General features: G+C 46.2%; 1 protein-coding gene across 2 annotated transcripts in view; it reads right to left on the bottom strand.

The window, feature by feature from the left end:
* PCMT1 (protein-L-isoaspartate (D-aspartate) O-methyltransferase) overlaps positions 1-27,554 on the bottom strand; it is a 278,511-nt gene that overhangs the window by 42,528 nt on the left and 208,429 nt on the right. Inside the window, exons 6-7 of one of the 2 annotated variants that reach the window (XM_085612478.1) lie at positions 21,903-21,988; positions 20,729-20,944 (exon numbers count right to left, since the gene is read on the bottom strand). In XM_085612478.1, coding sequence (XP_085468604.1) covers positions 20,765-20,944; positions 21,903-21,988 — 266 coding nt within the window. In that variant the 3' untranslated portion in view covers positions 20,729-20,764. The remainder of the gene's footprint in view (positions 1-20,728; positions 20,945-21,902; positions 21,989-27,554) is intronic. The other variant, XM_085612477.1, reaches the window with a different exon arrangement.

Genomic DNA, 27,554 nt, shown 5'->3' with positions numbered 1-27,554 from the left:
CTTTTGGACCAGCTGATCCATAGGGCATTCCCCAGTGTCCCTGGTTGGTAGTACCTGGACGCGAAGTCGCGGCATTTGCTGTTTTCTGCCGTAGCGAACAGATCGATATCCGGAGTGCCCCACTCTGTGAAGACGTCTCTTAGCACGTCGTCGTTTAGCACCCACTCGTGATTTTCTTCAACGAGCCTGCTGAGCGCATCGGCATGGGCATTCTGCACTCCCGGCAGATGGGTTGCCGTGATCTTTAGGTTCCTGGCCACCAGCCAATTCCAGATCGCCTGTGCCTCCCGAGACAGCGTGCGTGAACGGGAGCCCCCCTGCTTGTTGAGGTAATACATGGTAGTAGTATTGTCCATCTGAACTAGCAGGGAGTTCGTCTTGAAGGAGGGATGGAACGCCTTCAGGGCCAAGTGTACTGCTCCGAGTTCCAAAAAGTTGATGTGGTAAGTCATCTCCGTCTGTGACCATATCCCCTGAATCTGAAGAGGGCCCGAATGCGCTCCCCGCGACCTGGAGAGACGCATCAGTCACTATGGTCTGGACCGGAATATCCTTGTGAAAGGGAGTCCCCTTGCAGACATTCTCCGAGGAGCACCACCATTTCAGAGACTGTAGAGCGTGTTGGGACAGATGAATCGTGCCCTCCCAACGCCCCCGCCTCTGGTCCCATTGATCCTCCAGACATTCCTGCAGAGGCCTCATATGCAGACGTGCATTGGGGGTGAGAAAGATGCAGGAAGCCATCGACCCCAGTAAAGAGGACACCGTCCTCACTGTAGGAGAGTGGGCTGAGAGGAGGTGCAGGGCCTTCCAACGGATAGATAAGCGTCTCTCCTCCGAAGGACACACGCTTGCGTTCAAAGTATTGACTGAGGCCCCCCAAGTACTGGAGACACTGCACAGGGATCGGCACTGACTTCGACATGTTGATGTGCAGTCCCAGGCGATGAAGCAAGGCAGCTGTCCTGTTGAAATGACACTGGGCTTCCTGGTACGTGGAAGCTTTGATCAGCCAATCGTCCAGGTATGGATACACAAACACTTTGTTCTTCTGCAAGTGTGCTGCCACCACTGCCATGCACTTGGAGAACGTCCGTGGTGCAGACTTCAGACCAAACGGGAGTACTGTATACTGGTAATGGTTGTTGCCTACCAGAAACCTCAGGAACTTGCGATGCTTTTGTGCGATCGGCACATGAAAGTAAGCGTCCTGCAGATCTATAGCGCATAGCCAGTCTCCTCGATGCAACTGAGGGTAAATCTGATGCAGGGACAACATACGGAACTTTTCTCTGCGGATCCACTTGTTTGCTTGACGCAGATCTAGAATAGGCCTGAACTCGTTCTTGTCCTTTTTTCTGACGAGAAAGAACCTTGAGTAAAGACCTTTTCCTTTTTGCCTCAAAGGAACAGTTTCTATCGCCTTCTTCTTTAACAGAATGCCCGCCTCCCACTGGAGCTCTCGCACCATGTAGGGAGAGCGCACTGGTGGAATCTGTGGAGGCAGGCTGGTGAAACGAAGACTGTACCCATTTCAAACAATATTCAGCACCCACTTGTCCTGAGTTATTGTTCTCCACTCTGCCAGGTAGTATTGAATACTTCCCTCCCCACCGGAGCGGGTAACGGATGAGGGGGAAGTGACCTTTCAGGGCTTCGACCCGGCCGGGCCTTTGTTCCCCGACGAGGATTGATGCTGGCCTCTGCCCCTCTGGCGCTTCTGGAAGGACTGCCTCGGGAACTGTTGTTGTTGCTGGGGTTGGTGTTGTTGTTGACCAGACTGACGCCCTTGGCCGCGTTGTTTAGAATAGTTAGTTTTTCCAACCCCACGGCCTTCAGGGTTTCTGCTTCGGCCTTCATGCGGGCCATTTCGTCATCTGCATGAGACCCGAACAACGTCGTGCCAGAGAAAGACAAGTTAGCAATCTTTTGCTGCGCTTCAGGCTTTAGAGAGGTAAGCCTCAGCCAGGAATGTCTCCTCATGTGTACTCCATGACAGTACCCATGGGCCGCCAGCAACGATACATCCCCCGCTGCACTGATGATCTGGTTGGAGACCATCATGCCCTCATTCAACACCTCCTGGAAGTCCTCCCGTTTATCCCTAGGTAGGGAGGCAGCAAACTGTTGCAGGGAGTCCCAAAGCGATCGGTCATAGCGACCCAGCAGAGCGGAGGCGCTAGCAGCCTTCATAGTCGTGGCCGACGTAGAGCACATTCTCCTCCCCAAGGAGTCCATCTTGCGACTCTCCTTATCCGGAGGAGCTGTGGAAGAGGGCGTCGTGGAGTGTTGTTTCCGAGCCGCAACCACAATGACAGAGTCCGGTGGAGGGTCCACCCTGAGGAACGCCAGGTCCGAATCAGGGGTCCTGTACTTTTTCTGCAACAGTGAGGGAGCAGACTTCACCACGGCTGGTGTCAAGAAGACCTCCATGGCTGGTTCCTCCAAACCTGGAACCAAAGGAAGGAGGGGGCGTGACAGGTGAGCCTTGTGCAATGTCTCAAATATCACAGAGGTAGTGGGAACCGGCACTGCCACTGAGATTCCCAATTTCGCCGTCCCCCTCATCAGTACATCCTGGAAAGTGGCAATATCATCCACCAGCGAGATTCTAGTAGGAGGCGTTTCCGACAACGAGGGGGAAAGCCGTCCATTGCCAGAAGAGTCCGTATACCTCGTGCCTCTGGAACGAGACCTATATCTCAGTCGTCCATGCCTTGTGTGAGTGGACGATCTGTGTCTGCTCCGTGACCTCCGGCGAGATCGAGAGCGTGATCTCAGTCTGCGTGGGGCCTTAGGAATCACAGGTAGCCGAGGAGACGGCGGGAGCTGAGGCACCGGTGGTGGCGGAGGCGGCATAGGTCGCTTAGGAGGAGGAGGAGAAGGAGGAGAAGGAGGAGAAGGAGGAGAAGGAGGAGAAGGAGGAGAAGGAGGAGGAGAAGGAGGAGAAGGAGGAGAAGGAGGAGAAGGAGGAGAAGGAGGAGAAGAAGGAGGCGGAGGAGGCGTAGGAGGCAGCGGCTGAGGGAGAGGCTGCGGAGTTCCATCACTCCTTGCAGGAGAACCCGGACTAGCACTGTCCGGACTTCCGTCCACCCTTCTCTTCTTGGCGGGCTATCCCGTGCCGAAGTAAACGAGGGGGAGCGCCCTCTTCTACTAGATCCACGATTGGATATCGTAATCTCCGAAGAAGTGTTACCCGATGTCCTCGACGTCGAACTGAGCGTCGACCTCGTACGGCTTCTCCTCGCCTTTGACCGCAAACGGTGGCGCCTCGACGGCAATCTCCTACGCCTCGACGGCAATCTCCCACGCCTCGACGGCAATCTCCTACGCCTCGACGGCAATCTCCTACGCCTCGACGGCAATCTCCTACGCCTCGACGGCAATCTCCTACGCCTAGACGGCAATCTCCTACGCCTAGACGGCAATCTCCTACGCCTAGACGGCAATCTCCTACGCCTAGACGGCAATCTCCTACGCCTAGACGGCAGTCGCCGGTGTCTCGGCGTCGATGTCGATCCATGAGCTGACGGCGAAGGAGACTAGCGGGTTCGCCTCGACGGCGAGCTGCGCTGTCTGTGGGGCTCGGTACGACGTCGATGGTGTGTCGACGTCGACTGTGGAATCCTCGACGGCGACCTAGTCCTAGGTCTCGCAGGCCCCTCTCTCGACGTCGAACGTCGAGAACGCCGAGATCCAGAGCCCTGGATCGACGGCGAACACACCGGTGCTTTACCTCTCGCCTTCGACGTCGAACGCGATCTACCAGCCGGTAGGTGTCGTTTCTGCTCCTTTTTCTGCCCGGAGGTCCCTCCAGTGGCTGAAGCATGGGCAGAGGGAGGGGAATGAGATCCTCCATGCCCCGAAGTCCCACCTGTTCTCTGCTTCTCCTGTCCCTGAAGGCGAATCTTCTCTCTGTCTCTCAGGGTCCTCTTGGAGAAGGTCTTGCAGATGTCACATGTAGCAGGGACATGTGAAGATGATAAGCAGAGAATACAGACATCATGTGGGTCCGTCTTGGCCATTTTCCTCCCACACTCAGGGCATTTATCAAATAAAGCCATGCTAAGAGTGGGTCAAACTGCACCAAATTGCAGGATGCAGCAGAGAAAGGCTCTAGACGTCGAATGAACAAACTTCTTTATCAAAAGAAAACAAATTTTTATCCAAAATAACCACCCAAAAGGGTAGAGCTCAAGCTCCAGGGTCCTGCTAGCAGGAGCCGGAAAAAAGAACTGAAAGTAACTTGCTTTGGCTGTGCATCCTGGGATACCGGGGGTCTCTGGAGAGTTCCTTAAAGGCACGGTATCCTTTTAGCAGACACATAATGACAGCCTATAGGGCTTGTCTGTCCACCCCTTCCTCTCTATTGTTTAAAGGGATTTTGGTGAAGGGAGTGTGATACAATAAAGGAACATGTCAGATGTGAATAAAAATGACATTTAAACTTTATTTTGGCTTTTGTGTTCACTTCAGATGAAGTGCTGGCCAGTGCAGCCATATTGTTATTAGGCTGTATTATTTTGTCTGTCTCTTAAGTGTCTTTGCAGGTTTGCAAATGCAGGACAGCTTAAGAGATATTTGGATTGCTCCGGGGTCCCCGCACATGGGTGGGACTATTCATAGATTATGACTAACAGAGATCCCCTACTACAGAAATATAGTGTTCCTTCAGACATCTCCTTCCTTCTGTCCTTATACATTCTAATTTCCAAAACTCAAACAGAATGCCCACCACCTCAGTAGTATGGTGGCCATGAAGGCACATAGCACTCATTAAGAAAAAGCACAACACAACTAGGATACAAATCATATATATTAATACGTAAAATGAAAATATTGTCCATTATCTTTTGAAAAATATGTTTTAATGTTTCTCTTCTGTGAAGATGGCAACTAACATGCAATGCCATTAGGACAATATCTTACACTCAAAGCCACAATCAGCTGAATGCTTCAGTCTAGCTTTTGAGAACATTAGTCTCTTTGCTAGACACAGCTTCGAGTAGGAGCAGAGCCTGTGACACTGAAAAGGCTTATCTTCAGCTTTAAAAAAGGCAGCTGTTTGTAACAGCAGCATTTTGCAGTTAAATGGTGAAGACACACACAGGCCTATATACCATGAGAATAACAAACAGGCAGGTTGTGCATGATTATTCTTATGTACCTGGTGCAGATGTTAAATCACGTAAAGCTATTCTATTTCCACACGTTTTGTTTTAAATAAATCAATCCTTTAACAAAAAAAGCAATGGCAAAGCCCGAAGGAATGGTATGTACTGCCAGCCTCTTCGCAATGTCAATGCATGTTTTTTTCACTGTTCTTGGAAAACTGTATTGTTGAGGGGGGCAGGGTGTCTGCTGGGCACATGAAAATACATTTAAAAAATGGCTAAAAGCTCAAATATTTTCACAAAAAGCACATACTTTCCCTGCAATGTGTGCCACTGAAAGGAGCTACTTTGCGTGAAGTTCTACCTCTTGTGAAAGAGCAGAATGCCCTCACTCACAGTGAAGTGAGTCAATGGTTGAGATGGGTGATTCACTGCCCCATTCTGCACGCTGTAATGGGCAGAAGAAAAATGTGAATGACACCTGCAGACCAATGGATGAATGGGGCTGGCAGAAAGCCTCTAGAATACATAATATAATAATTTTAACAAAATTGAAAGGTCCTGGCTAATGCAATGGTGAACAGCGAAATATGAAATTGTCATATTTCCCACTTTTGGTTTCATAAACCACACATTCCTTTTAGGGTCAGGCGCTAGAATTGGAACACAGGTTTAGTTAGCTGCTAAGCCTTCTAGACAGACAAGTTCAACTACACAATTGCTTTTATAAACTTATAAACTTTTAGTCTTCAATTCTGCAAGGCTACTATGTGGGAATTCACATCTGCAAAGCACGTCGTCTGGATGCCGTCTCCAGAGCTGCTTCCTGATATGGCGAGTCAGTCTTGCCAAATACTGTGTGCACTTCTTTCACAAAGCACTTAAACCCCACAAGAAATGCTAACTGTGGTCTATAAAGAGCATAGTGGTTGAACTGCACAATTGAACAGTAATACAAATGGTACTTAATTGCTACTGTATTTATTTTACCTAGAATAATAACGTGATTTGAGTAAGTCTCATGTTAATAGATGGTGTGGCAGGTGAGACAGAACTTACAGAATGCATGAGGCGGTCTTCATTCTGAGCCAATAGAAGTGGGAGACTAGCATGACAAAGGCCTTGTCTGGCCCTAAATGTCCTTCCAGCGGTCTATCATGTACCAAACCCAGTAGCAAGGTCCTGTACCACTGGGGGACCACCGGCACATGGGCTGCACCAGAACCAGGAACCTTAGGCTTACTATATAGGAGACCATTCTCCTAATCGATTAGGTGAATTCCCTCTTCTCTCTCCTCTTTGCAAGTTCCTCTGGGGACAAGTTGCGGGAAGAGACTGCTCTCTGCAATGTCATGGGGCTCCACTTCAGGGGTCAAAATGCACCCTTTCCACTGCAGGTGGTTCCCCAGAAGGGTCCTCCTCAGGTCTCTCCATCTCATCATCCCCTCCTGTGGCTTCAATCTGTGTGAGGCGTGCTTATGCCCAGGCCCTTAGTGCCTTTTGCAGTTCCACCTTCCTGGTGGTGCTCTTGGCAGGTAGCATCCCCCCCCCCCACTCTCCTAGAAGAACTCCTTGAATTGGGCCACTGTGTAGACACCCATGCTGGCCAGCTCAAACTATTCTTTCAGGGGTAATTTCAGATCCAACAGAGACATGGTTTTTGGAGAATCAGAAAAAGCCAATCGGGAAATTTAAAATTCGAATTGGTCTTGGATATGGAATGGTAGTATAAACCAAATCACTGTATGGTACTACGTAAAGAGAGGTCCCTATCCTCACCTCTAATCACCAATGTCAGAAATTAGGTTTTTGGTTGTCTGGGATACCACACACAGATTCCAGACCATGTTATAAGAGAGCTTAATTTAATAAATAAAACAAGACCAAAACGATAAAAATCCAATTGGTGGAAATGGAGTATTGAGTTTAAAGTAAAATAATGCCTGGGAGCAAACAGCGCTATTGGAGATATGTATTTGTGCCGTAATGGGACAAAGTCACAAGTTCAGGCGAACCGCGACGGAGCGCGAGCCAGCTACAGGAACCCAGTTAGGCCTGCTGAACAAAGAACCTTAATCCTGGTTGTGAAGCATTGCGTGGATCTGCGTCGAAGATGCATCACGCAGCTGAGGCGATGTGTTGGTTCAGAGATGAGACGAGGCTGCGGTGCAAGGTTCTACCACGTCGATGTAGAGGATCCTGTTGATGAGGCCAGTGATGTGAAGTCTAGTGCCGAGGATGCAAGGCAGTGAAGCAGCAACGCGGAATTTCAGCAGTGTAGTTGAGGCTGCTGTCAACGAGGGTAGCAAGGAGCTTGCACAGGGAAAATTGTTGCACAGTGGCGGTCCCAAAAGTGATGTGTCGGTTCCAGGTGTGGGAGGCTGTGGCGATGAGTCTATTGCAAGGAGTCAACTCCACCCAACAGCGGCAAAATGTCTGTTCTGCTAAGGGACACACCACTCTGCCAAGGAGATGCGCTCGTTCTGCTCATCGATGCATCGCTCAGCAGAAAAGATGCCGTTGGCTAGCATCTTAGGCCCACTTCCCAAGTGTCCAGAACTGGGGTAGCACCAACCACTTGGCAGGGTAGACTCACAGATGGCAGAGTCCAGGTGCAGGGGTTGGAAGTCTTCTGTCCCTGAGACTTAAGATCGGGAGGCCAGCCAGTTAGCCTTTTGGAGTCACTCTGGGGTCAAGTGATGCAGGTCCAGTCCTTCTCACCCAGGCAAGAGGGCAGCAGAGCAAGAGTCCAACAAAGCAGCAGTCCAGCAGAATGGCAGTCCTCCTTCCTGGCAGAGTATCCACACGTCCAGAAGTGTATTAAGTGGTGGTGGCTGAGGTCTACGTATGCCCAGTAGTGCCTTTGAAGTAATGAGTGTTTGGGTGAGGGGGGACTTCAAAGACATGCCTTTAAAAGTGCACAGGGGTACTACTCTTCCTGCCCTGGCTCTATAAACTCTCTACAGGGGGGTATGCAGCCTTTTGTGTGGTGACAGGACACAGACTATTCAGGTGTGAAGCTGGGTCCAGCTTCTCCCTTCCATCCTGCAAGGGTGGCCCATCAAGTCACACCTAAGCTCCCAGTGTGTGTGGCGGTCTATGGGAAATACACAAAACCCAGCTGTCATCCACCCCAGACATGTGATCAGAGACCGGCAGCAGGCACCAAATGGCAAATGTAAGAAGATGCCAACCTTTCTAAAGGCTGCTTTTTCAGAATTGCAAATTAAAATTTGACTTCACCTAAAGTTTGGAATTTAAATTGTCATTCCAGAAACACCAAACGTAAATCAGTTATAGCTTCCCACTTAAATTACAGTTATAAAATGTAATAAAGGAATCCCAATGTTATCCTATGGGAGATATAGGTCTTGCAGTAGTGAAAATTAAATTTAAGAGTTTACTACCAGGACATGTAAAACTTAAAATGACATGGCCTGCCTTTTAGATACATAGCATCCTGCCCTCTGGGTTGTCCAGGGCCTACCTTAGGGGTGACATATTTATAACAAGCATTGGCGTACACAATAGGTCTCGCCTTTGGGACCATATAATTGTTTAGCCAAAGTTATTGGCCTTGCCAATGTCTTTAAGCTATGTTGTACAGCAGAGTGGCTGCTGTGCAGCATGTTGAAAAGCTATAATAAAAAAGTGCTCTAAGCATTTTTGTTACTTTATATGTAACCAAGCAGACATTATGCACACCTGAATGTGTCAAAAGCACATATTGTCATAGTCAGCCCTGGAATTGAAGGGAACTCCTTTGCATGTAGATGTGCTTCTTGTGAGAGGACAGAATTCCAACACTCACAGTGAAGTTAGACAATGGCTGAAGTGGGCTGTCCCTTTGCTTCGTGCTGTATGGGGCCTGAGAAAAATGTGAATGACAACACCAGGCCAGTAGACAAACAGGGCCATTCCAAAGCCCTTCTAATTAAGTAAAGGCTATGTATACAATAGTCAAATCAAAAGGTCTTCACTAACGCCAGACCTAAAAAGATAGAGGTCAGTAATTGGGTGAAGGTGTCGGTGGATTTGACATATGTTTTTTAGTTTTGAGAATAAAAGCCGAAGTGACATCATTCAGCAGGATTTTGTAAAGGTCCCTATCGGCTTGGGCTTTGTTGGCTGTAAATCTGAAATTATGATTTAAACAATGTAATCTAGATCTAAGAAACACTTGACTGATGCATTGCTGTCAAGCTCAAATTTAGGTGGATTGACTCCACAGTTGGTGTGGTTCCAAACTCTGCTCCCACCTGCAACAATAGAGGAGCTGTAGACCAGACACTGCTATATTTGATGCCCCAGCCACTGAGTGCCCTCAGGTAGATTTAAGCCAGTCCTTGAGTTCTTCTAACCAGGAGATTCTTGGCAAAATTTGACCCTCTAAAATAGTCTTTTTTCGTAAAGTGCAAGTTTACTTCTTGGGGCATCTGGGCACTGAATAACATAGGTATATTGTTACCCAACTCAATGGTAGTCATTTTATGGACTTCAGAAAGATAAAATGCTAAGTGGAACTGCCAGGAATTGAACCGGTCACCATAAGACCAAACACAGGTCTCTTGAGAAGTCCAAATAGATGTCCACTCAATAAGTTTCTCAAGGCAGTATCCACTTTTCAATGGCTGCGTTCATCAGGCAATGGTTAGGATGATTAAACTTGCAAACAAGAATCGAGGTTTTAATACCTAGGCACAAACCTACAATATAGTTCACAATGGTTGATGGGCCTTACCTAAACTCAAAGCAGCTTCGGAGTAAGACCTCAGGCCAAATTATGTTTTACGATTTTGATGGTCCCTTCACCCACCAACAAAGCCATTTGTTTCAATACAGCGCCCTTGTGTGCCCTTCTGCGGCTGCACCCTCAGTAAGCTGCCCACGTGACATTAATATAGCACTGAGATTCAGTTGGCAAAAATACAAATGTATTCAATGTTTTCTGGGTCCTCTTAGAACATCCTCTCAGCTCGTCTGTTTATGGTGTTCATATTCTTATGTACATTCAATATGTTGCACTGTAATCTATCTGCATATGAAAGCACACAAACTACAATTTTGCTACTGCAGCACTATAGAAACAATGTAAATAAATAGATAAAATAGGAATGTCCAATAGAAGAGTTATTTTTTGGTTATAGTGTTGATCAACAGAGATGCACTGGAGGACTTTACTCTCGTAAACCTAAATTATACACATTCACCCAGAGAACACAATTTGACAAACTAGGATGGACTTTTTCCATGGTAGACCGTGAAAAAACTTAAGATAAGAAAGCATAAATAGTGCAATAGGAAAAAAAATAAAAATCCACAGAAAGACACCTACAACCAAGAGTTGGCCGTTTCTCGAAAAGTATTGACTAGTTCGCAATCCTGTCAGTTTCTGTGCATTTTGGAACTTCTAGTCTTGGCTTAGACTAGATAAAAGCAAAAACTGCAGGTGCCCAAATGCAAATGAAAAAATACAGGACTGTGTGAGTTACTGGGAGAGCCTGAACTTTCGGGGATACCAAAGGGTGGAAGGTCAGATTGCAGAGATGGCTTGCCGTGGTTGCCCCTCCAGCGCTCTGTGTATGTTGGCGCAATAGGGGGCTGGGACCATAGGTCAGGTTATGAACATTTAAAGGTCGGCGCCAGCATGGCATGAAGCTTCTTCAGGGGGAGCTGCTGTAGTTCAAAGGGTCACCACTCAAAAATTATTTGCGCCCCAGCTCATCCTCAGTACCAGCGATGGCAAACAAGCTCTTTAGTTTGCACAAGTGTGCACAGATTGCATCCTGGGGACCCCTCCCCCCCCCCCTAAAACCCTTGCCCCCCCCCTTACTGTACAAAACACACCTGAGATTTAGAGTTAGGGTTGCCTTGAAATGTAAACTGGTCACCAAAGATACTGACTGTTTCCCGACAGGCATTCTCTTTTCCCAGTTTGCGGAGGTTCAGAAAGATTGCACAGCACAAGGGATGACCGTGGAACTCATCTCTCGTGAGGCTGCCAGCAGTTGGCACCAGAATGCCCGCTGGTTTCTAATGTGGGCTTCGGATGAGAGTAGTAGTAGCACTGTTGAAGCAGTATTTGTGAAAGAGTTTGGAACCCGGGGCTGACAACTGGGGAGGATTTTGGGTTGCGCACAGTTTCAGAGTGGTACAGTAGTCCCCCTTCAGGGCACCTGAAAATCACCAAAAATGGATCAGAAAATAAATTAGTATAGGGTGAAAGCAAAAAATACACCCCTTAGCAAACCGGGCAGGGGGATTGGGAGAGGAGTAGAAGAAGTAGTACCTGCAAATGGGAACTAATTAAGTGAAATAAATCTGTTCTTACGAGGTGCTCCTCAGCTAGGAATGGAACTGACATATCAGCTGTACAAAACAATTAAGAGGCAGCAAAGAACATCAACATTGGAGTCAACCTGTGGTAAGCAGCAGGCGGGATCAAAGTGCTTTTACAGAATACAGCACGCTTCAAAGATTGCGCATGCGCATTCCCTAGCATCGACCTAAAAAAGGGAAGGTTTGGGCCTGGCAAAAGGTTTATTTTGCAAGTTGCAAGGTCGACATGGAAGCATAAATTGCACACATAGGCTCTGCAATGGCAGGCCTGAGTGATGTTTAGAGGGCTACGTATGTGGGAGGCACAATAACTGCTGCAAGCAGACTAGTGTCCCTTAATTTACGGGGCCCTGGGCACATGTAGTGCACTTTACTAAGTAAATCAAATATGCCAATTCGGGAAGAACCAATATTATCATGTTTTTGGGGAGACAGCACAAGAACTTTAGCACAGGTTAGCAGTGGTAAAGGATGCAGAGTCCTAATACCAGCAAGAAGGAGCACTGAAAAAGTAAGAGGAGAAAGCAAAATGTTGGGGGTAAGACCACCCTAAGCTGTCCGGTCTAACACCCTCCGTGCTCAGCCTGGATCCACTAAGATGACTTGGACCTATTCATTCTTGATCTTTGAGAACTCTGGACTGGAGTGGGAAGTGCAGAAAGGCATACATGAGTCATGAGCTCCACTGGAGACTAAATGAGTCTACGAGCGGAAGCCGCCTTGTAAACTCCAGCTCGCAGAAGTGCAGACATTGTGCGTTCTCAGCGGTGGTGGCTAGATCTAACCAAGGTTCTCCTCTCCACTCTTGAAAGAGACCAGGTACCACCTCTGGATGAAGATGCCGTTCATGATCTGCCAGGCACTGATGGCTATGTCTGCTCTGGTGTTCAGAGAGCCCGCCTGATGTTGTACCACCAGGCAAATGCCCGACGTTCTATTTATGTCCACAGACGCAGAGCGTCTTGACATAGGCTCCACGACCCCACCACGTCCTACTTGTTGCAATACCACATGGTGGTGGTGTCCGTGAACACCTGAACTAGCATTCCCTTGATGTAAGAAAGAAAGTCTTTCCAGTTGGATCGCTTTCAGTTCCAACTGACTGATGTGGAGCTGAGACTGATCTCCACCTCTCCCTGGTGCCTGTACTAACCCAGAAGTGACGCATGTCACCACTGTGAGCTTTGGGTGGGGAAGAGAGAGAGGTCTGCTGTTGACCCAAAAGTGGTCTGTGAGACACCACTGTAGGTCTTTTGCAGTTCCCTCCAATATATGGACCAGGTAGGAGAGCTTACCCTGATGTTTTGCCCACTCTGTCTTCAAGTCCCACTGCAGAACCAGCATATGCCAATGGGCATGTTTTACCAATAGGATTCAGGAAGCGATGAGGCTTCGTAACCTCAAAGTCAGTCTCACAAAAATTCAGGATACAGGCTGAAACATCAGATTTATAGCCGGAATATCTTGGAGTCGATGTTCCAGAGGATAAGCCCGAAAATGCACTGTATCAAGAACAGCTCCGATTAATGGGAGCATTTGAGGGAATCATGTGTGACTTCGGCAAGTTGATAGTGAACCCCAGTGAGTAAGTGAGTACAGGAGGTCTGCATTGGTCTTGCAGTGGGAGACGAGTGCCCGGGGGGGGGGGGGGGAAGATGCCTTCTAAAGTAAATCATCGAAGTACGGGAAGACTGGAACCATCGCCATCACCTTTTTGAACACCCGAGGGGCACTAGTAAGTCCAACGGGGTGCACAGTGATCTGATAATGCTTCTGGCCCACTGTGAACCACAGGTAGCATCTGTGTGCAGGCAGGTCAGGGATGTTGAAATAGGAACCCTACAAGTCCAATGTTACCATCCAGTCTCCAGGGTCGAGGGCAGATAAGACCTGTGCAAGGGTGAGCATCTCAAGATGGAGGCCTTCATCCTTCTTTAGCACCAGCAAGTAGCTGTAATAGCAACCATGACCTACCTCTCCCAGTGGCAACCTCTTGATGGTTCCTTTTGCCAGAAGAGCCAGCACTTCCTGTCACAAGAGCGCAAAGCGCTCCTCTACCAGCTGATCTGAGGACGCAGGAAGTTGCAACATGGTTTGTTAGAAGGGGAGGCCGTTGGATAATCTAGAGCACCCATTTTTCTGCTGTAATCACTCACTATTTAGACAGAATACCAGAAACAGAAATATCGTGGACCAAAATATCGTGTCAAGAATATAGAGTACACAAATATTGTGAAGGTAAGTAACGTTTTACTTCATATAACTCCTCATATATGTACCTTGATGATGTATATATCCTCAAGGTACGCAGCTTTAGAGTTAAGAATAGTAAATCTATACTTATCTATTTGCACTTACCTTTTCAATATTTTGGTCCTCTATGCAGATGGGGTTGGATTCTGCAACCAACTGGATGCCCCTGCTGGATTAACAGCAAATTAAAGAGACAGACTGTGCAGCTGCTAGGGGGTGGAGATGAGCAGTTCTGGCTGACCTCTGGCTTTGGGCCATTTCCGTGGCCTTGAAAGGACATATTGCTGGCTGTGGCGGCTAGGGGGGGGGGGGAATGGACATGGCTGATGGCCCCTACCGTTTCCACAGAAAGGGTGTAGGGTGGAATGCAGCTGTTTGGCCTCAGAGAACCCCAAAGACATAGCAGTGGCCCTACTGTGCTTGAATCTATCCAAAGCTGAATCTGCTTAGTCTCCAAAAAGGTGGGTTCCATTGATGAGCATGTCCATGAGCGAGGCTTGAACATGTCCCAAAAAGCCAGTATTTCTCAACCAGGCATGATGGCGATGCACCAGCAAAGAAGAGATGGCTCGGCCCCGCAAGTAGGTTGTATGATACCCACATCTGATTGTGAACTTTGTTGCGCCTCACCAGTCAGCAATGGCGGGGTAGAGTATGGCCCGGGCCTCATCAGGGGCCATCAGTATCACTTGCACAACTGTATCCCACACAGTATTGGAATAATGGCCAAATAATCATGCAGGGTTCGTGGACCACAGTGCCAGGCTGGCAGAAGAGAAAATCACCTGACCGAAGGTATCCAGCCCCTTAAGATTCTCTATCCTGTGGTGTGGTAGGGAAAACACTGAGGTCGCCACGGAGGAGGAAAGGGGGGGGGGGGGGGGAGGTACGAGGTTGCTAGAAGGAGGAGGTGGTCACCAAGGAGGAGGGGGGAGGAGGTCACCACAGAGGAAGTCAGTAGGAGGTTGCCATGGAGGGGGCGGGGGAGGAGGTCACCACGGAGAAGGGGGTCGGAGGTCACCAAGGAGGAGGGGGAAGGACAACGCCACAGAGGGGGAGGGCGCCACGGAGGGGGGAGGGAGGTCGCCACAGAGGGAGGAGGTCGCCACAGAGGGAGGAGGTCACCACAGAGGGAGGAGGTCACCACAGAGGGAGGAGGTCACCACAGAGGGAGGAGGTCACCACAGAGGGAGGAGGTCATGCGGATGTAGTCAATCCACCGAGGGGTCGATTGGTGCTGAGGGCGGACCCTGCCGGCTGAGGCCACGTAGAAGACCTCGTAGGGTCAGAAACTGCTCCAGAGGTGTCTGACTGACCCAAAATAAGGCTCATTGGCTCATTAAGATCTTGGAAAAGGGGGGAGGTCACTCTGGGTCCACAAAATTCAGGGAAGGGCAGAAAGACCCAGTTTCTGACACCAGCGGCACAGGTCGATATTTGTAGCTTTGTTCCCTGGCATCATACGCAAAATGGGAGCGGCACAGATATTGAAGAACGCTTTGACTTCTTATGGGACTTACCTGAAGAAGTCCTGAAGTGTGACTAGGACTGACCCGAAACCTCCCACGCTAACAAGACCTGGTGTGGCGTGGAGTTGCCTGGTGAGTGGCCAAGAGCTTCATGGTCCACTTGCAGATGACCTTGGGGCTCAAAATATTGCACCCTGCATACGACTTGGAGTCGTGGTCCCTCTACAGGCACCACAGACACACCAAGCTGGGTCCGTCACTGAAACCGGTTGATGACAGGCGCCACAAGACTTTGAACGCAGTGGGTTTCTTTGGGGACATCTCTGAAAAAAGATGGAAAAAAGGCACTCAACTTCCAGATAGCAGCACAGCAGTTGTCTCGTAAAGGCACTTCAGTGTAGAGTGCGGTTTGTGTAGCCATGCTCCTGGTGGAGTTTGTCCTCACTCGCCCCTGCACTGGACAATTGGCCTCCCTGAAGCAAGATGATAACCAATATGCTATTACCTGGTCACACAGGGGTCGGCCTATTATTAGATGGCCAAAGGACTCAAACATTGAGTCCGCAGAGCGAATGTCTCATCTTGCCAACATAAAACTTGAAGCATGTGTGCGCATAAAGTGAGTGTAAAGACTTCTCTGATGAAGTTGTGGAATTTGGACAAAAGGATCGCAGCACAAGAGAAGGAAGTCAGTAGGGACCTTGGAAATAAATTTGGGATTGGTCCTCAAGATAACTTTGTCCTTTGTGAAACAAAAGTTAGGGTTCTTTCATAGTAAAATCATGTTTTTTGTGTTTTCTAGGAGAGGAGCTTTAAATATCCTTCTAGGTAGGTTCCAACGGAGGCAACATAAGTTGTCTCAGAACAGTATTTTGTTTCCCGGGGTATTGTAGGTCAAGACTCTGAAAAGGCACATTATGATTCTCTGCGAGAAAAGCGTGACTGAGTTTCTCTCTGTCCTCCAGAACTCCATAACTGTTGCAAGATGAACTCAAATTGAGTATGTTATACTATCCTTTGCCAAGTTCAGTGAATAAGGAAGTAACTGATGAGTTATTACTGTCATTGGATGGAATGCTTTTGCCTTGCACTAGACACAAAAGCATTTCCATTTGACATTGCAAGTTCTGGTGGTAGCCGGCACTTGAACTTGCACCAGGATGTTTCTACATTCTGCCGAGAGATCATGGTGATCATACTTTAGGTTGTCAGGTATCAAACTGTCAGGCTCAACGATTGAAATTGTGGTGCAGAATGTCTCGGTTGGGCCTGAAGGGTAGTTTGGAATGCATCTTTAGTGGTATTGAAGGGCATTTAGAGAATCAAGAGCTCTGTGAAGCAGTACTGGCGAGGTCAGCCCGGGACAATGATAATCAGGTTACAATGGTCTGTCTTTGCTTTCCTCAGGGAAAATGGTGGAAAGAGGTATGCAAGCATGCTCAACTATCTGATCAAAAAGGAATTACCCTTGGCCTTTGGTTGCCAAAACCTGCAGGCGTTATACTAGCATTTCTTTTGGTTGGCAAACAAATCCAGCATGGGTTTACCACGCTTAGTCTTGGTGGAGTTTCAATTACAATAGTGTTTGACTGAATGCATCAGCCTGATCGTTTTGCTGTCCAGGGGGATGCTCCATGGCAAAGTCCACTTGACTGGTGACAGGCCCGTCACACAGTGACTGTGCCTCTTCTGACAGAGGCCGGACTTCATTCCTCCTTGTTGGTGATGAAGAATATCAACACTGTCTGTTTTTATGAGGACCGCTTTACCTGTCAGACCTGGAAGGAACACTTGGAGACCCATTCTTTTATCTCTGCGTTCCTGGATGGTAATGTGGTGCTTCTAATCTATATCTGAACAAAGGGATTGAGTCCTACGTTTTTGCATGTTTCATCCCCAGTCTTCCATCACAGCATCATTTTTGAGTACCACTATGCCCGATGTACGATGGAGTGGAAGCCTGCATTGAGATCCACCTCCATAGTGGAACTTGCTTGACTGTGCAATCCCAGGGCCTGTGAATGGTTTCCCTTTTTTTTTTTTTATATCTTTTTATTTGTCAACGAGAAGGCATCATATACAAGACAAATAAAATACTCAATTAGATATAAACAGACATCCATCTAACATAACCACCATAAAATGGAGAAAAAAATTAAACTAATAAATGCATAATCGGTCATCAGTACATCAGCTAAGAAAAATGGCCAAATCATTTCTTTCTGCTAATGTCATTCAAAACAAATGTCCCCAGATTACAGTACATTTAGTCAGAGCGGATCCCTCTCGTCTCGGCCAATGCGAGTTCCATGTCATATATCTGCCTTACTAGCAGCCATCAATCCATCACAGTTGGTGGTTTTGGCTATATCCACGCTATAGTTAATCTTGCTGCAACTAATAGAATAGCAAACAAACTATTACAGTTAGAATTTGTAGAACTATATCCCATCATAATTTCAGTGGTCGACCAAGGTATTTCAATCCCTAGCTTTCGATGCAGAACATCCCCAACCTTCTGGCAGAATATTGATAGTTCCGGAAATGTTAAAAACATATGTTTGAGGTCGGCCGCATATAAAATTACATCTTGGGCATTTTGCCAGCTCACTACTTATAGTATTACCCGATGACCATTTAGCGATTCTATCCGGAGTATAATATAAAAGGCATACGGGCCTGTGAACTGTTTCCATTCACCGCTCAGTTCTTGCTGGATGGGTCTCAACCTGAGACACCAATAGGATACAAGACCTATGTATGAAGACATCAGGCACAGCAGGGACTTATGTTATATGGAAGACACTGCTTGCCAGATAAGATCTTTACCATGCTTTGAGGTTTTCATTATCTTTCTATGGAGAGGAAAGCTTTTTCCACTTGTGTGTCTAATATCACTCCCAAGAACTGTAGTTCTATGAGAAGTTCTGTGCAGGACTTGTCAATGTTCAGTGTAAGCCCTGGCTTTTGGCAGGCAGCCATCGAAGCATTTGCCTTTACCTTAGACAAGCGGGTTGTCCATGTACGGGTAAACCTGGTGACCCTGTCGCCGAAGGTAAGCAGCAACTAGAGCTATGCACTTTGCAAATATCTGAGATGCTGACTTGAGGCTGAATGGTACAGACTTGTAAGTGGTGGTCTGTCACTGCAAAGAGAAGGTATTGTCTGTGTTCACAGTGTATTGGGATGTGAACAAACATTGTGAATATCCAAGGACGTCAGGTTATTGTTTTCCCTGGACCATCAAGATGACTTCGTGGAGCGATGTGTTGAAGGTTTCTTTTGCCAAGGGAATTGTTGAGTTCCTCGAGGTCCATGATAGGTCTCGATTGACCAGCCTTCTGTTTTTTACTAGAAATAGTCAGGAATAAAATCCTTGATTCCATTGGTTCTTAAGTACTGGCTTGATTGCTTCTTTGAGTAGAAGGAGTCTATCCTGTTTTTGTAGGTCCCTCAAATGAAGATGTTCTTTTCCTGGTGGGCAAACAGGTGGCCTTTACATACAGTTCAAGCAATGAATCAAATGAACAACATGCCTCATCAATTGATTGATCGACTCCCGTGCTAGGGCAAAAAGGTAAATTCTGTTGCGAGAAGTCAAGAGCATTTTTGATTGTGTTAAGAGCTAGACTGGGATGCGCTCCTTCGTGTAGATGATCTACCATACACTTGTCTGTTTATGTTGGGTGTGTAATCCTGGGCGCAACTGGCGTGTTACAGAGGGTATCATTGATGGCATTGATGTCTGAAGTGATTTAAATATCCTCTACATGTCTGAGGTCTACATAAGCCACTGAAAATTGCAGAAACTTATTTGTGTTGGGTGGTTTGCGGTCACTTGAGTGGCTGAAAAAGTGACTATCATGGAAAAAAACTGCAGTTGACTGTTGTCGTTGAGGAGTCAGATAACGGCTTCAACAATGATCTGGCTGCTGACGGTGGTCTCGACATAGAAGATGGTACCGTTGATGACTAACCTGGTCTTTGACATTAGATTTTTTTTTAACATCAACGAAGAAGAGGACATTTGTAGAGGCTGGAAATCAGTTAAGGGGTCCAGCAAGCTTTATTTTGACAGATTTTTTGCACAGACTGGTGATCACCTTGTTTGAAGCATTTTTTTTAGGAATCTCCAAACCTTTTGTGGGAAGCGCTGGCTGGAGCCCTTTATTTTGAAGATCGACCTCAGAAAAATGTGTTTCCTTTTTTGCACCACCTTCGTGGAAGTGTTTCGAGGAGCCCTTAGCATATTGACTCTCAGAAGGAGTAACCCCTTAGAAGGAGGTCTTTTTTTCTTCTCCAATGAAGGGCTAACCTCCGTTCTGTCTCTTATTATTTTATATGGAAAAGCCTACAAATGTCACACCACAAAGGCTAGAGCGCTGGATCAAGGCATTACATACATTTATTAAGAGAGTCTTCAGTACAAATCTTTTTAGGGCAACAAAATGAACAGGACTTAAACAGGGTTTCTTCACTGTCAGCCATGGCGACAGCTGAGGATAAACAACAGGTTTCCCTGGCCCAGAAAGATAAATTTCCCCTAAAAACAACTTGCATTACTCTGAAAGCTTAAGGTAGGGATGGTTTAGTCCTTTGGTGGACCAGAAAAAAAGTGTCAGTATAAGGTCACAGAGATCGGCCTGGGGAATACCTCACACACAACATATAATAGAAATCTGATCTACTGTGGCTTCTATGGGGAGCAGGAGAGTGGGCACTCCCACCTTATTGGTTGAAGTTCGGTTGCTTCATATGATGTAGATATGCCACTAAATCACTGTTGATGCTGATGGCCATTTTAACACAGTTCACTGCTATTTAAGATTACCAGGAAGTCCCACAGCCCGACTACGTGGAATTACTTAAGCATGCGAATATATGAAACATCCAATGCTGTAGTTGTGTTAATTGGAAACGCTCTGCCTGTAAAAAAGGCCCATAAATCATCATCAGACTACCAAAAATTAATTTAGTTAACCAGCACACACATTTCACTAGCCTAATTCAACCTCTCAAAAATGTATTTAAAAAATATTTCTACATTGTCCATTGGCTATTTCCAACGAGCTTGCTAAATACCTGGGGTAAATCACCACAAACGCCAAACAATTTGTTTTAACGATAACAGCAATCTACCTCTATTACACAACTGTAGTGTGCTTTTTGAGTTTCTAAATGGTCAATATTAACTTAATTGCATAAAAAGAAAAGCCTTTACTGACAGTTGTACGCACCACTTATACAGTGGCAAAATTTATAGAATGAAAAGTAACTTGTATGGTGAACGGACAACATCTTTCAATTGTGAACTTATAACGTAGAGAAGTGAATTAAAGAAAGCAGAAATGTATTATAAGGTAAAAAACATGCAAAAGGAAAATAGAATAATCAGAAGTGTTTTAATAAAGATGTGCGAGGTTAGCATAAGATTCTATGCCATTAAAGCCTAATTTTTACAGCAACCATGTAAATAGTATGCTGTGGCAGGATGCAGTGCAAGCAGCAAAAGCAAACCTTGCAGTCCACCTGCTAAAATCTACACCCCTTCACCTTTTCTGAATTTAGAAGAAAGAGTGGAACAGAAAATCACTTCCACCTGGACCATTGTTTCTCTTTGTCTGTTAAAGGCACGTAGATGACCCCCATCAGAGGTTTCATTTTGACGCCACCATCTTCTAATTTGTCATACTGTTCCAACATTTGGTTTCCGCCAGCAGGACCAACAGGTAATATTAATCTTCCTCCAGGTTTTAACTGATCGATAAGCTAGAACAAGAGACAATATATTCATCAATAACATTTAAGTTAACATTTTGACATATTGGGCTTTAAATCTCTTATGTACATATGAAATAGTAACAAAATGCTCTTTCCTAACATAACTAGTTTAAAAAACAGACCGTACTTCTCTTCGGGACCTAGATAATACATATGTGCCAAGTAATAACTGTTATGAATCTGCTTTTGCATGTGGATAGGGTTCACTGGATTCTATGGGGCTCCACTTTCACCACTAAAAAGGCCAATTGACTTTGGGGATTTGGGGCTATGCTGAAAACAACAAGTAAGGTAGAACATGTTTTTACACAGTTACTCAATTTTCAAAAGGATTGGAAAATGTATGTTACATACAATACTGAGTGATGCGTTCTTAGCCAACTCCAAGTCTGAATATTACTTTGACCAGAGAAAATGTCCCACCATAACATACTCTTGACTCCAAAGATATGGATGTTCAAATCTACTGTCAAGCAGCACCCTATTCCTTAGTCCATGTTGCAGACCTTGCCGAGCACCCACTTCTCAAAGGGTTACTGCTGTACGATTTGCAGAGCATGTAGCATTCTGGCATTTGTTAGGTATCTGGTGTCCTTGTTAATGAAACATATTAATGGGTACCATACTTTGATAGAGTAAGATTCAAGCCATGTCAAGTGATAAATGTGTTTCTTCATCACCAATAGATCCACTGTAATACATTGTAAAACATGTAACAAGTATTGTCTGTTGCACCACAGACAAATCTCATTAAAACACTTTGTCACTGTGGATTTATGCATCTTGTAAATTAATCTAATCAATCTTAAATTTTCTATTATAGAGAATGCATTTTGAGACAATATTTTGAAATAAATAAACAATTTGCTGTCACTAAACGCGTTGTAACTGTACAACACTACAACATTCTAGTAGTAAGTTCACATATCCACAATTAAATGCTTACTGCTTGTGGGACAACAGGAGCTGCAGCGCCTACGTGAATAGCATCATAAGGAGCTTCTTCAGGATATCCCATTCTTCCGTCTCCCACTGTGAATAGAAAAAATAATCTTAAAATTAAATGAATAAGTTGGGTAACTGAAAAGATAAAGTCATTCTTCCACCACTACAGTGCTCCAGCGATGAACACGTTAGTTATATTTGTTAACTAGCTTTCCTACGGATAGTCTTCCTGCAGAGTCCTCACATTTAGAATCTGCTACAAGGATCCCGAAAATTGAAATAGCTCTCCTATCGAGGCAGTGTTGTTTACCCTCTTTTTTGGTGAACCCAGGAGGCATGTAGAATGTCAGTACAGTGATGCAATTACCAACTTGAAAATGTGTGACCATTTGGTTCTAAGTTCACTAATACACTGAGCTGAATTACTGAAAACCTAGAACACAGTCTTTAATAAACCACTGCTGAGACGCCTGTGCATGGGTTCGAAGGGGTGGAATCATACAGAGGATGAGCATCAACTTAAGGTGCCACTGAGGCATGGCAAAGAGAGAAGGGGGAAACAAACAAGTTACTTACTTTCAGTAATGCCTTATCTGGTGAAGACCATCTAGCCGCAGATTCCATACCTTTGAATTAAACCCAGGCATCATACTGTATCTAGAAATTCTTTCTTCAGCAGTACCCCTCCGAACCGGTAGGTTGCATCGTTCGCTCCCATTGGCATCATCTGCACCGGAAGGGACGTTCGAGGTTCCTATATAGACACCACCCAGGCACGCTGACATAAGTTACTTTTTGCAATTTTCCATGCCGGAAGTGTAGAGGCACATTGAGCATTTACCACTGGTGTGGAAAACTAGGGCCCTGAAATGGGAAAAACCCTGACTCTAGAAATCCGTTCGCAGAGCACGGAGGATGGGTGGGTCAGTAAAGAATCTGCAGCTTCACAGAGTCTCTATGAGATAAGGCAATATCAAAGGTAATGAACTTGTTCATCTGATAGAGACTTCTAGCCACAGATTCCTTACCTATGAAGAGATACCACAGCAATACCTCCCCGAAGGTGGGCATGTGGACCAATTTGATCGTCCAGACAGTGTTTGGCAAAAGTGCGCAGAGATGCCCAAGTTGCTGCTAGGCAGATGTCCAGGACTGGAACTCCGTAAGGCAACACAGTTGGTGCAGATTAAGCTCTGGTTGAATGAGCACGTAAACCTTCAGGGGGTTGCTTTTAGCCAATGGGCATCAGATTTTGCTACAAAGTACGATCCATCGTGAGATGGTCCTTTTCTGTATGGTCTGTCCCTTCTTCGCTCCAACATGAAGAGTTGGTTGTGCACCAAAAACTCGTGTGTGTGTGGTCAAGGTAGAATGACCATGCCCTTTTTGGGTCCAGATGGTGGAGTTGCTGATCTCCTTTGGAGTGATGTAGAGGAGCGTAAACAAGTAATAAGGTAAGGTATTGGCCTAAATTAAATTGAGTGACCACTTTTGCAAGAAAGGAGGCTCTTGTGCGGAGCCACAGTTTCTCAGCATAAATGTTGAGGTAAGAATGCTTGGGTGAGAAAGCCTGAAGCTCACTGACACTATGGGCAGATGCTATCCCAACCAGGAAGGCAGTCTTAGTGGTAAGGAGCCCGAGGGGACAATTGTGCAGAGGCTCAAAAAAGCACACACAAGGTAAGTGAGGATGAGACTGAGGCAAAACAAATGGAGAAGGTGGAAATAAATGTTGTAAACCTTTCGGAAACCTATGTACAATAGGGGATTTGGAGTGGGATGGCTGATCAGGCAGCCACAGAAAAGCAGACGTGGCAGAGAGAAAGTTCTTTAGAGTGCCCAGAGAAGAGCCATGCTGGGCAAGGGAAAGTATCAACGGAGAACCTGAAAAAAGGGGACAAAGGGGATCAACTGTTTCTGTGCACCATGCCACAAATTTTGACAACGGCAGGGGTAAACTGTCTTGGAGGGACACGGGGCTGCTAAGATAACATCACAGACTTTGGGTGAGAGGTCAGAAGCCATCAGCTGTGGTTGTTCATTCTCTACACAAGAAGGAGGAGCATGGATAGGTGAGGGTGGAGAACTGTCACCTGCTGCTGTGACGAAAGATCCACCAGAAGGAACAGCCGGATCGGAAGACCGATGGGCAAGCTCAACAGCTCGAGATACCAGACTCTCCATGACCAGTACGAAGCCACAGGAATGACTTGGGCCTGGTCGTTCCTGATCTTCTTGAGAACTCTAGGCAGGCGTGATCTGGGCAGAAAGGAGGCATGAGCTCCACTTGAGACGAAAAGTGTTTCTGAGCTAGAGCCGCCTTGGAACTGCTGATATTGCATGTTCTCGTCCTGACTAACAGATCAAACCAAGGTTCTCCCCACTGCTGAAAGAGACCGTGCACCACTTCCAGATGAGGACGCCATTTGTGATCCGGTAGGCATCTTCAGATCAGTTTGTCTGCTCTGATGTTGAACCTCCAGGGATATGCCCTGCTGTTCCAGCTATGTCCAGAGATGCAGGGACTCTTGACAAAGGGTCCACAACCCCCCCGTGCCCTGTTGCAGTACCACATGTGGGCGGTGTTGCCCGTGAACACCTGCACCAGGCTTACCTGGATGGAGGGTAGAAAGACTTTTAATCACTTGGAGCTCCAACATGTTGATGTAGAGCCCGGATTCCGCAGCACCCAGAATCCGCCGATCTCCACCTTTCCCAGATGGCCAGCCCATCCCAGGAGTGACACATCTGTAACTACTGTCAGATCTGGTTGGAGGAAGGGAGAGGGGTCTGCCGCTGACCAAACCACAGTTCGTTAGCCACCACTGCAGATGTTTCACAGTTCCCTCCGAGATATGGACCATGTCCGAGAGATTTCACGGATTAATGCCAGCGGGCATGTGTCACTAGCAGGATGCAGGCGGTCGTGAGTCCCAGCAACCTCAGTCAATCTCACCAAAATCCAGGATAAAGGCTGAAACATCTGTATCATAGCCTGAATATCCTGGACTCGCCATTTGTAAGGATAGGCCTGAAACCGCACTGTGTCCAGAACCGCTCCGATGAAAGGGAGCATCTTAGAGGGAGTCAGATGTGACTTCGGCATGTTGATAGTGAACCCCAGCAAACGCAAGCGGTCTGCCGTTGTCTGCAGGTGGAAGACGACAGCCTGGGGCGAGCCTGCCTTTAACAGCCTTTCGTTGAGATGGAGGAAAACTGGCCCCCCCGATCTCCGCAGATGAGCTGCAACCATCACCTGGGAGAACACCGGAGAGGCGCTGGTGAGGCCAAAGGGAAGGAACGCGTTACTTACCTGTAACTGCGGTTATCCAGTATTGGTATCTTTGATAGATTCACATGCCTGAATTATTCCCAGTCGTCGGGATGGGAGTCTCCGGTACATAAATAAAGTAATGTCTCAGAAGACATATAGGGTAATAGGCCAAAGGACTCACCTTAGTAACATCCACGTCCTTTTGTAAAAAAAGGACAAAACCTTGGAGAGTAGCCAATCAGCTATTACCACCCTCTAGTCTAGAACCTTCCTGGAAGGAGCTCTAGTCCCTCAGATTTTCGTACGCACAGTGCTAAGTAGTATCACTGAGATCCAAGAGTCCTTCCAGGGGAGGTGGGTGGGTTGCATGTGAATCTATGAAAGATACCAATACTGGATTACCGCAGGCTCAAAATTGATTCCCGCATTATTGTATGCCGACGACACGGTTCTGCTGGCAAGAACCGCGAGAGGCCTACAAGCCCTCTTAAATGGATGTAATGATTTTATGGTCTCTTTAGACTTAACAATACATTTTAAAAAAAAATCACATTCCATGTCAATTGGTTGTGGGAGGGCGAAAAAGGCTAAATCCTACTGTAATGGGCAGGAGCTCATAAAAGTGCAGACCTTCCCATATTTGGGGATTGTTTTTGATGACAGGAGATCTTGGTCATGCAACGCGCCCAGAAAAAGAATATTCTTGCTAGGGCGACAGGAGCGCTGTTGGGCTTTGCAAAACGTTTGGGGTGTAAACCCCTACCCGCTCTTATGAAGAGCTAAGTGTGTTCCTATGGCCCTATATGGCAGCGAGGTATGGGGTTATAAGGCTACGACTGAAATCCAAACAGTAGACAATGCCTTTTTTCAGAAAGTTTTGTCACTCCCCCCTTCTGCTCCTATTTTTAATATACATGAAGACTTGGGGGTAGGTTATCTTACTGATCAAATCTCTGTGGCTCCATTGTTAGGTTGGTTGAGAGTTTGGGCACATCAACCCCCGAATCTAAACCAACTTATTATTCAAGACTGTTTGTCTCTTGACAAAGCCATGTCTATTCCATGGTTTCGATATATTAAAATTAATTTGGAGTCACTTGGCTGCCTCGAATTGTTTGACAAACCAAGTGCGTTGAGTAAAGCGGAGATAAAGGCTTTTAAGACTCCGTTCTTGAGTAGAGCGATGTTATTGAGGGAAGGAGGTGAACTGGGAAAGCCGGCAGTCAGGAGGTTTTTCACACTTAGCATAGGTAGAGAGATCCAGCCATACCGGACCTATATAAACAAACCATTTCATCTGTTTTTGTTAATAAGGTTCAAGCATTGCATGCTTCCCTGGCTATTGGCTTACCCTAAGGGTTTTTTCAAAGAGGGAACCCTGGGGCCCTGTCCTTGCGATAACACCTCAGAACAAAACACGTTGCATTTGGTATTTTTTTTGTAAATTTTACTCTTTGCAGCGCAAGAAATTTATTTTTCCCATTTTTAAGAACTGTAATTTTGAGCAAGTTAGGCCCGCACTGGTTTATCTGCAAATGCTTGGGTCACCACTGGTATGCTTCGGGGTAGCCAGCTATATTACAGGGGCCATTTGGTGTAGAAATAGGGCGCAGTCTTCTTAATAACCTCCCCATATTTTATTAGTATTGTTTTTGATAGTTGGTGAAAGTGGACTGACGAAGTTGCAATGGTTTTATGGATTTGTGAAAATTGTAGAATCAGATGATATACTTTTATTGTGTATTACGTGCCAATTGTATTGTATTATTTATTATTTATGAAATGTTGTAAATTGTTTTTTAATCTGTATTGTGTTAGTGGTCTTATTTGATTTTTTGTAACTAACTATTTGCATTATGAAACATTGTCCTGTGCTTTGATGGTTTTAAAATTTTTAACCGAATAAAGCAATCTTTTGACTGATACCAATACTGGATAACCGCAGTTACAGGTAAGTAACGCGTTCCTTATCCAGTATTAGGGTATCTTTCATAGATTCACATGCCTGAATAAGAATAGTAAGCAATGAGAAGCACATTTCGAAAGGTACAATACATAAAGTCACAGATAATATTCCAATGTGAAAATAGAAAGTACCAAAAGGCCAGGACATAGCAGAGGCATAAAATACAACAGAGAAATGTGCTTATAGAGAAAAGGATGGTGGGATGACGGAGCACCGCTTGACCCACTGCAGCGTCTTTCATGAGTTCAGTATCTAGGCAGTAATGCTTGGTAAATGTATGCGGCGTCTTCCATGTAGCCGCTCTGCAAATGTCCACAATGGGCACTCCTGCAAAAAGTGCCATGGAAGTAGACATTGCCCTCGTGGAATGGGCTCGAACTGTGGAGAGCAGGGTTTGCCCTGCTTGCTGGTGA

Source organism: Triturus cristatus, chromosome 6, assembly GCF_964204655.1.
Source record: "Triturus cristatus chromosome 6, aTriCri1.1, whole genome shotgun sequence".
Taxonomy (NCBI): Eukaryota; Metazoa; Chordata; class Amphibia; order Caudata; family Salamandridae; genus Triturus; species Triturus cristatus.
This window is presented reverse-complemented; position numbering and strand designations above follow the sequence as displayed.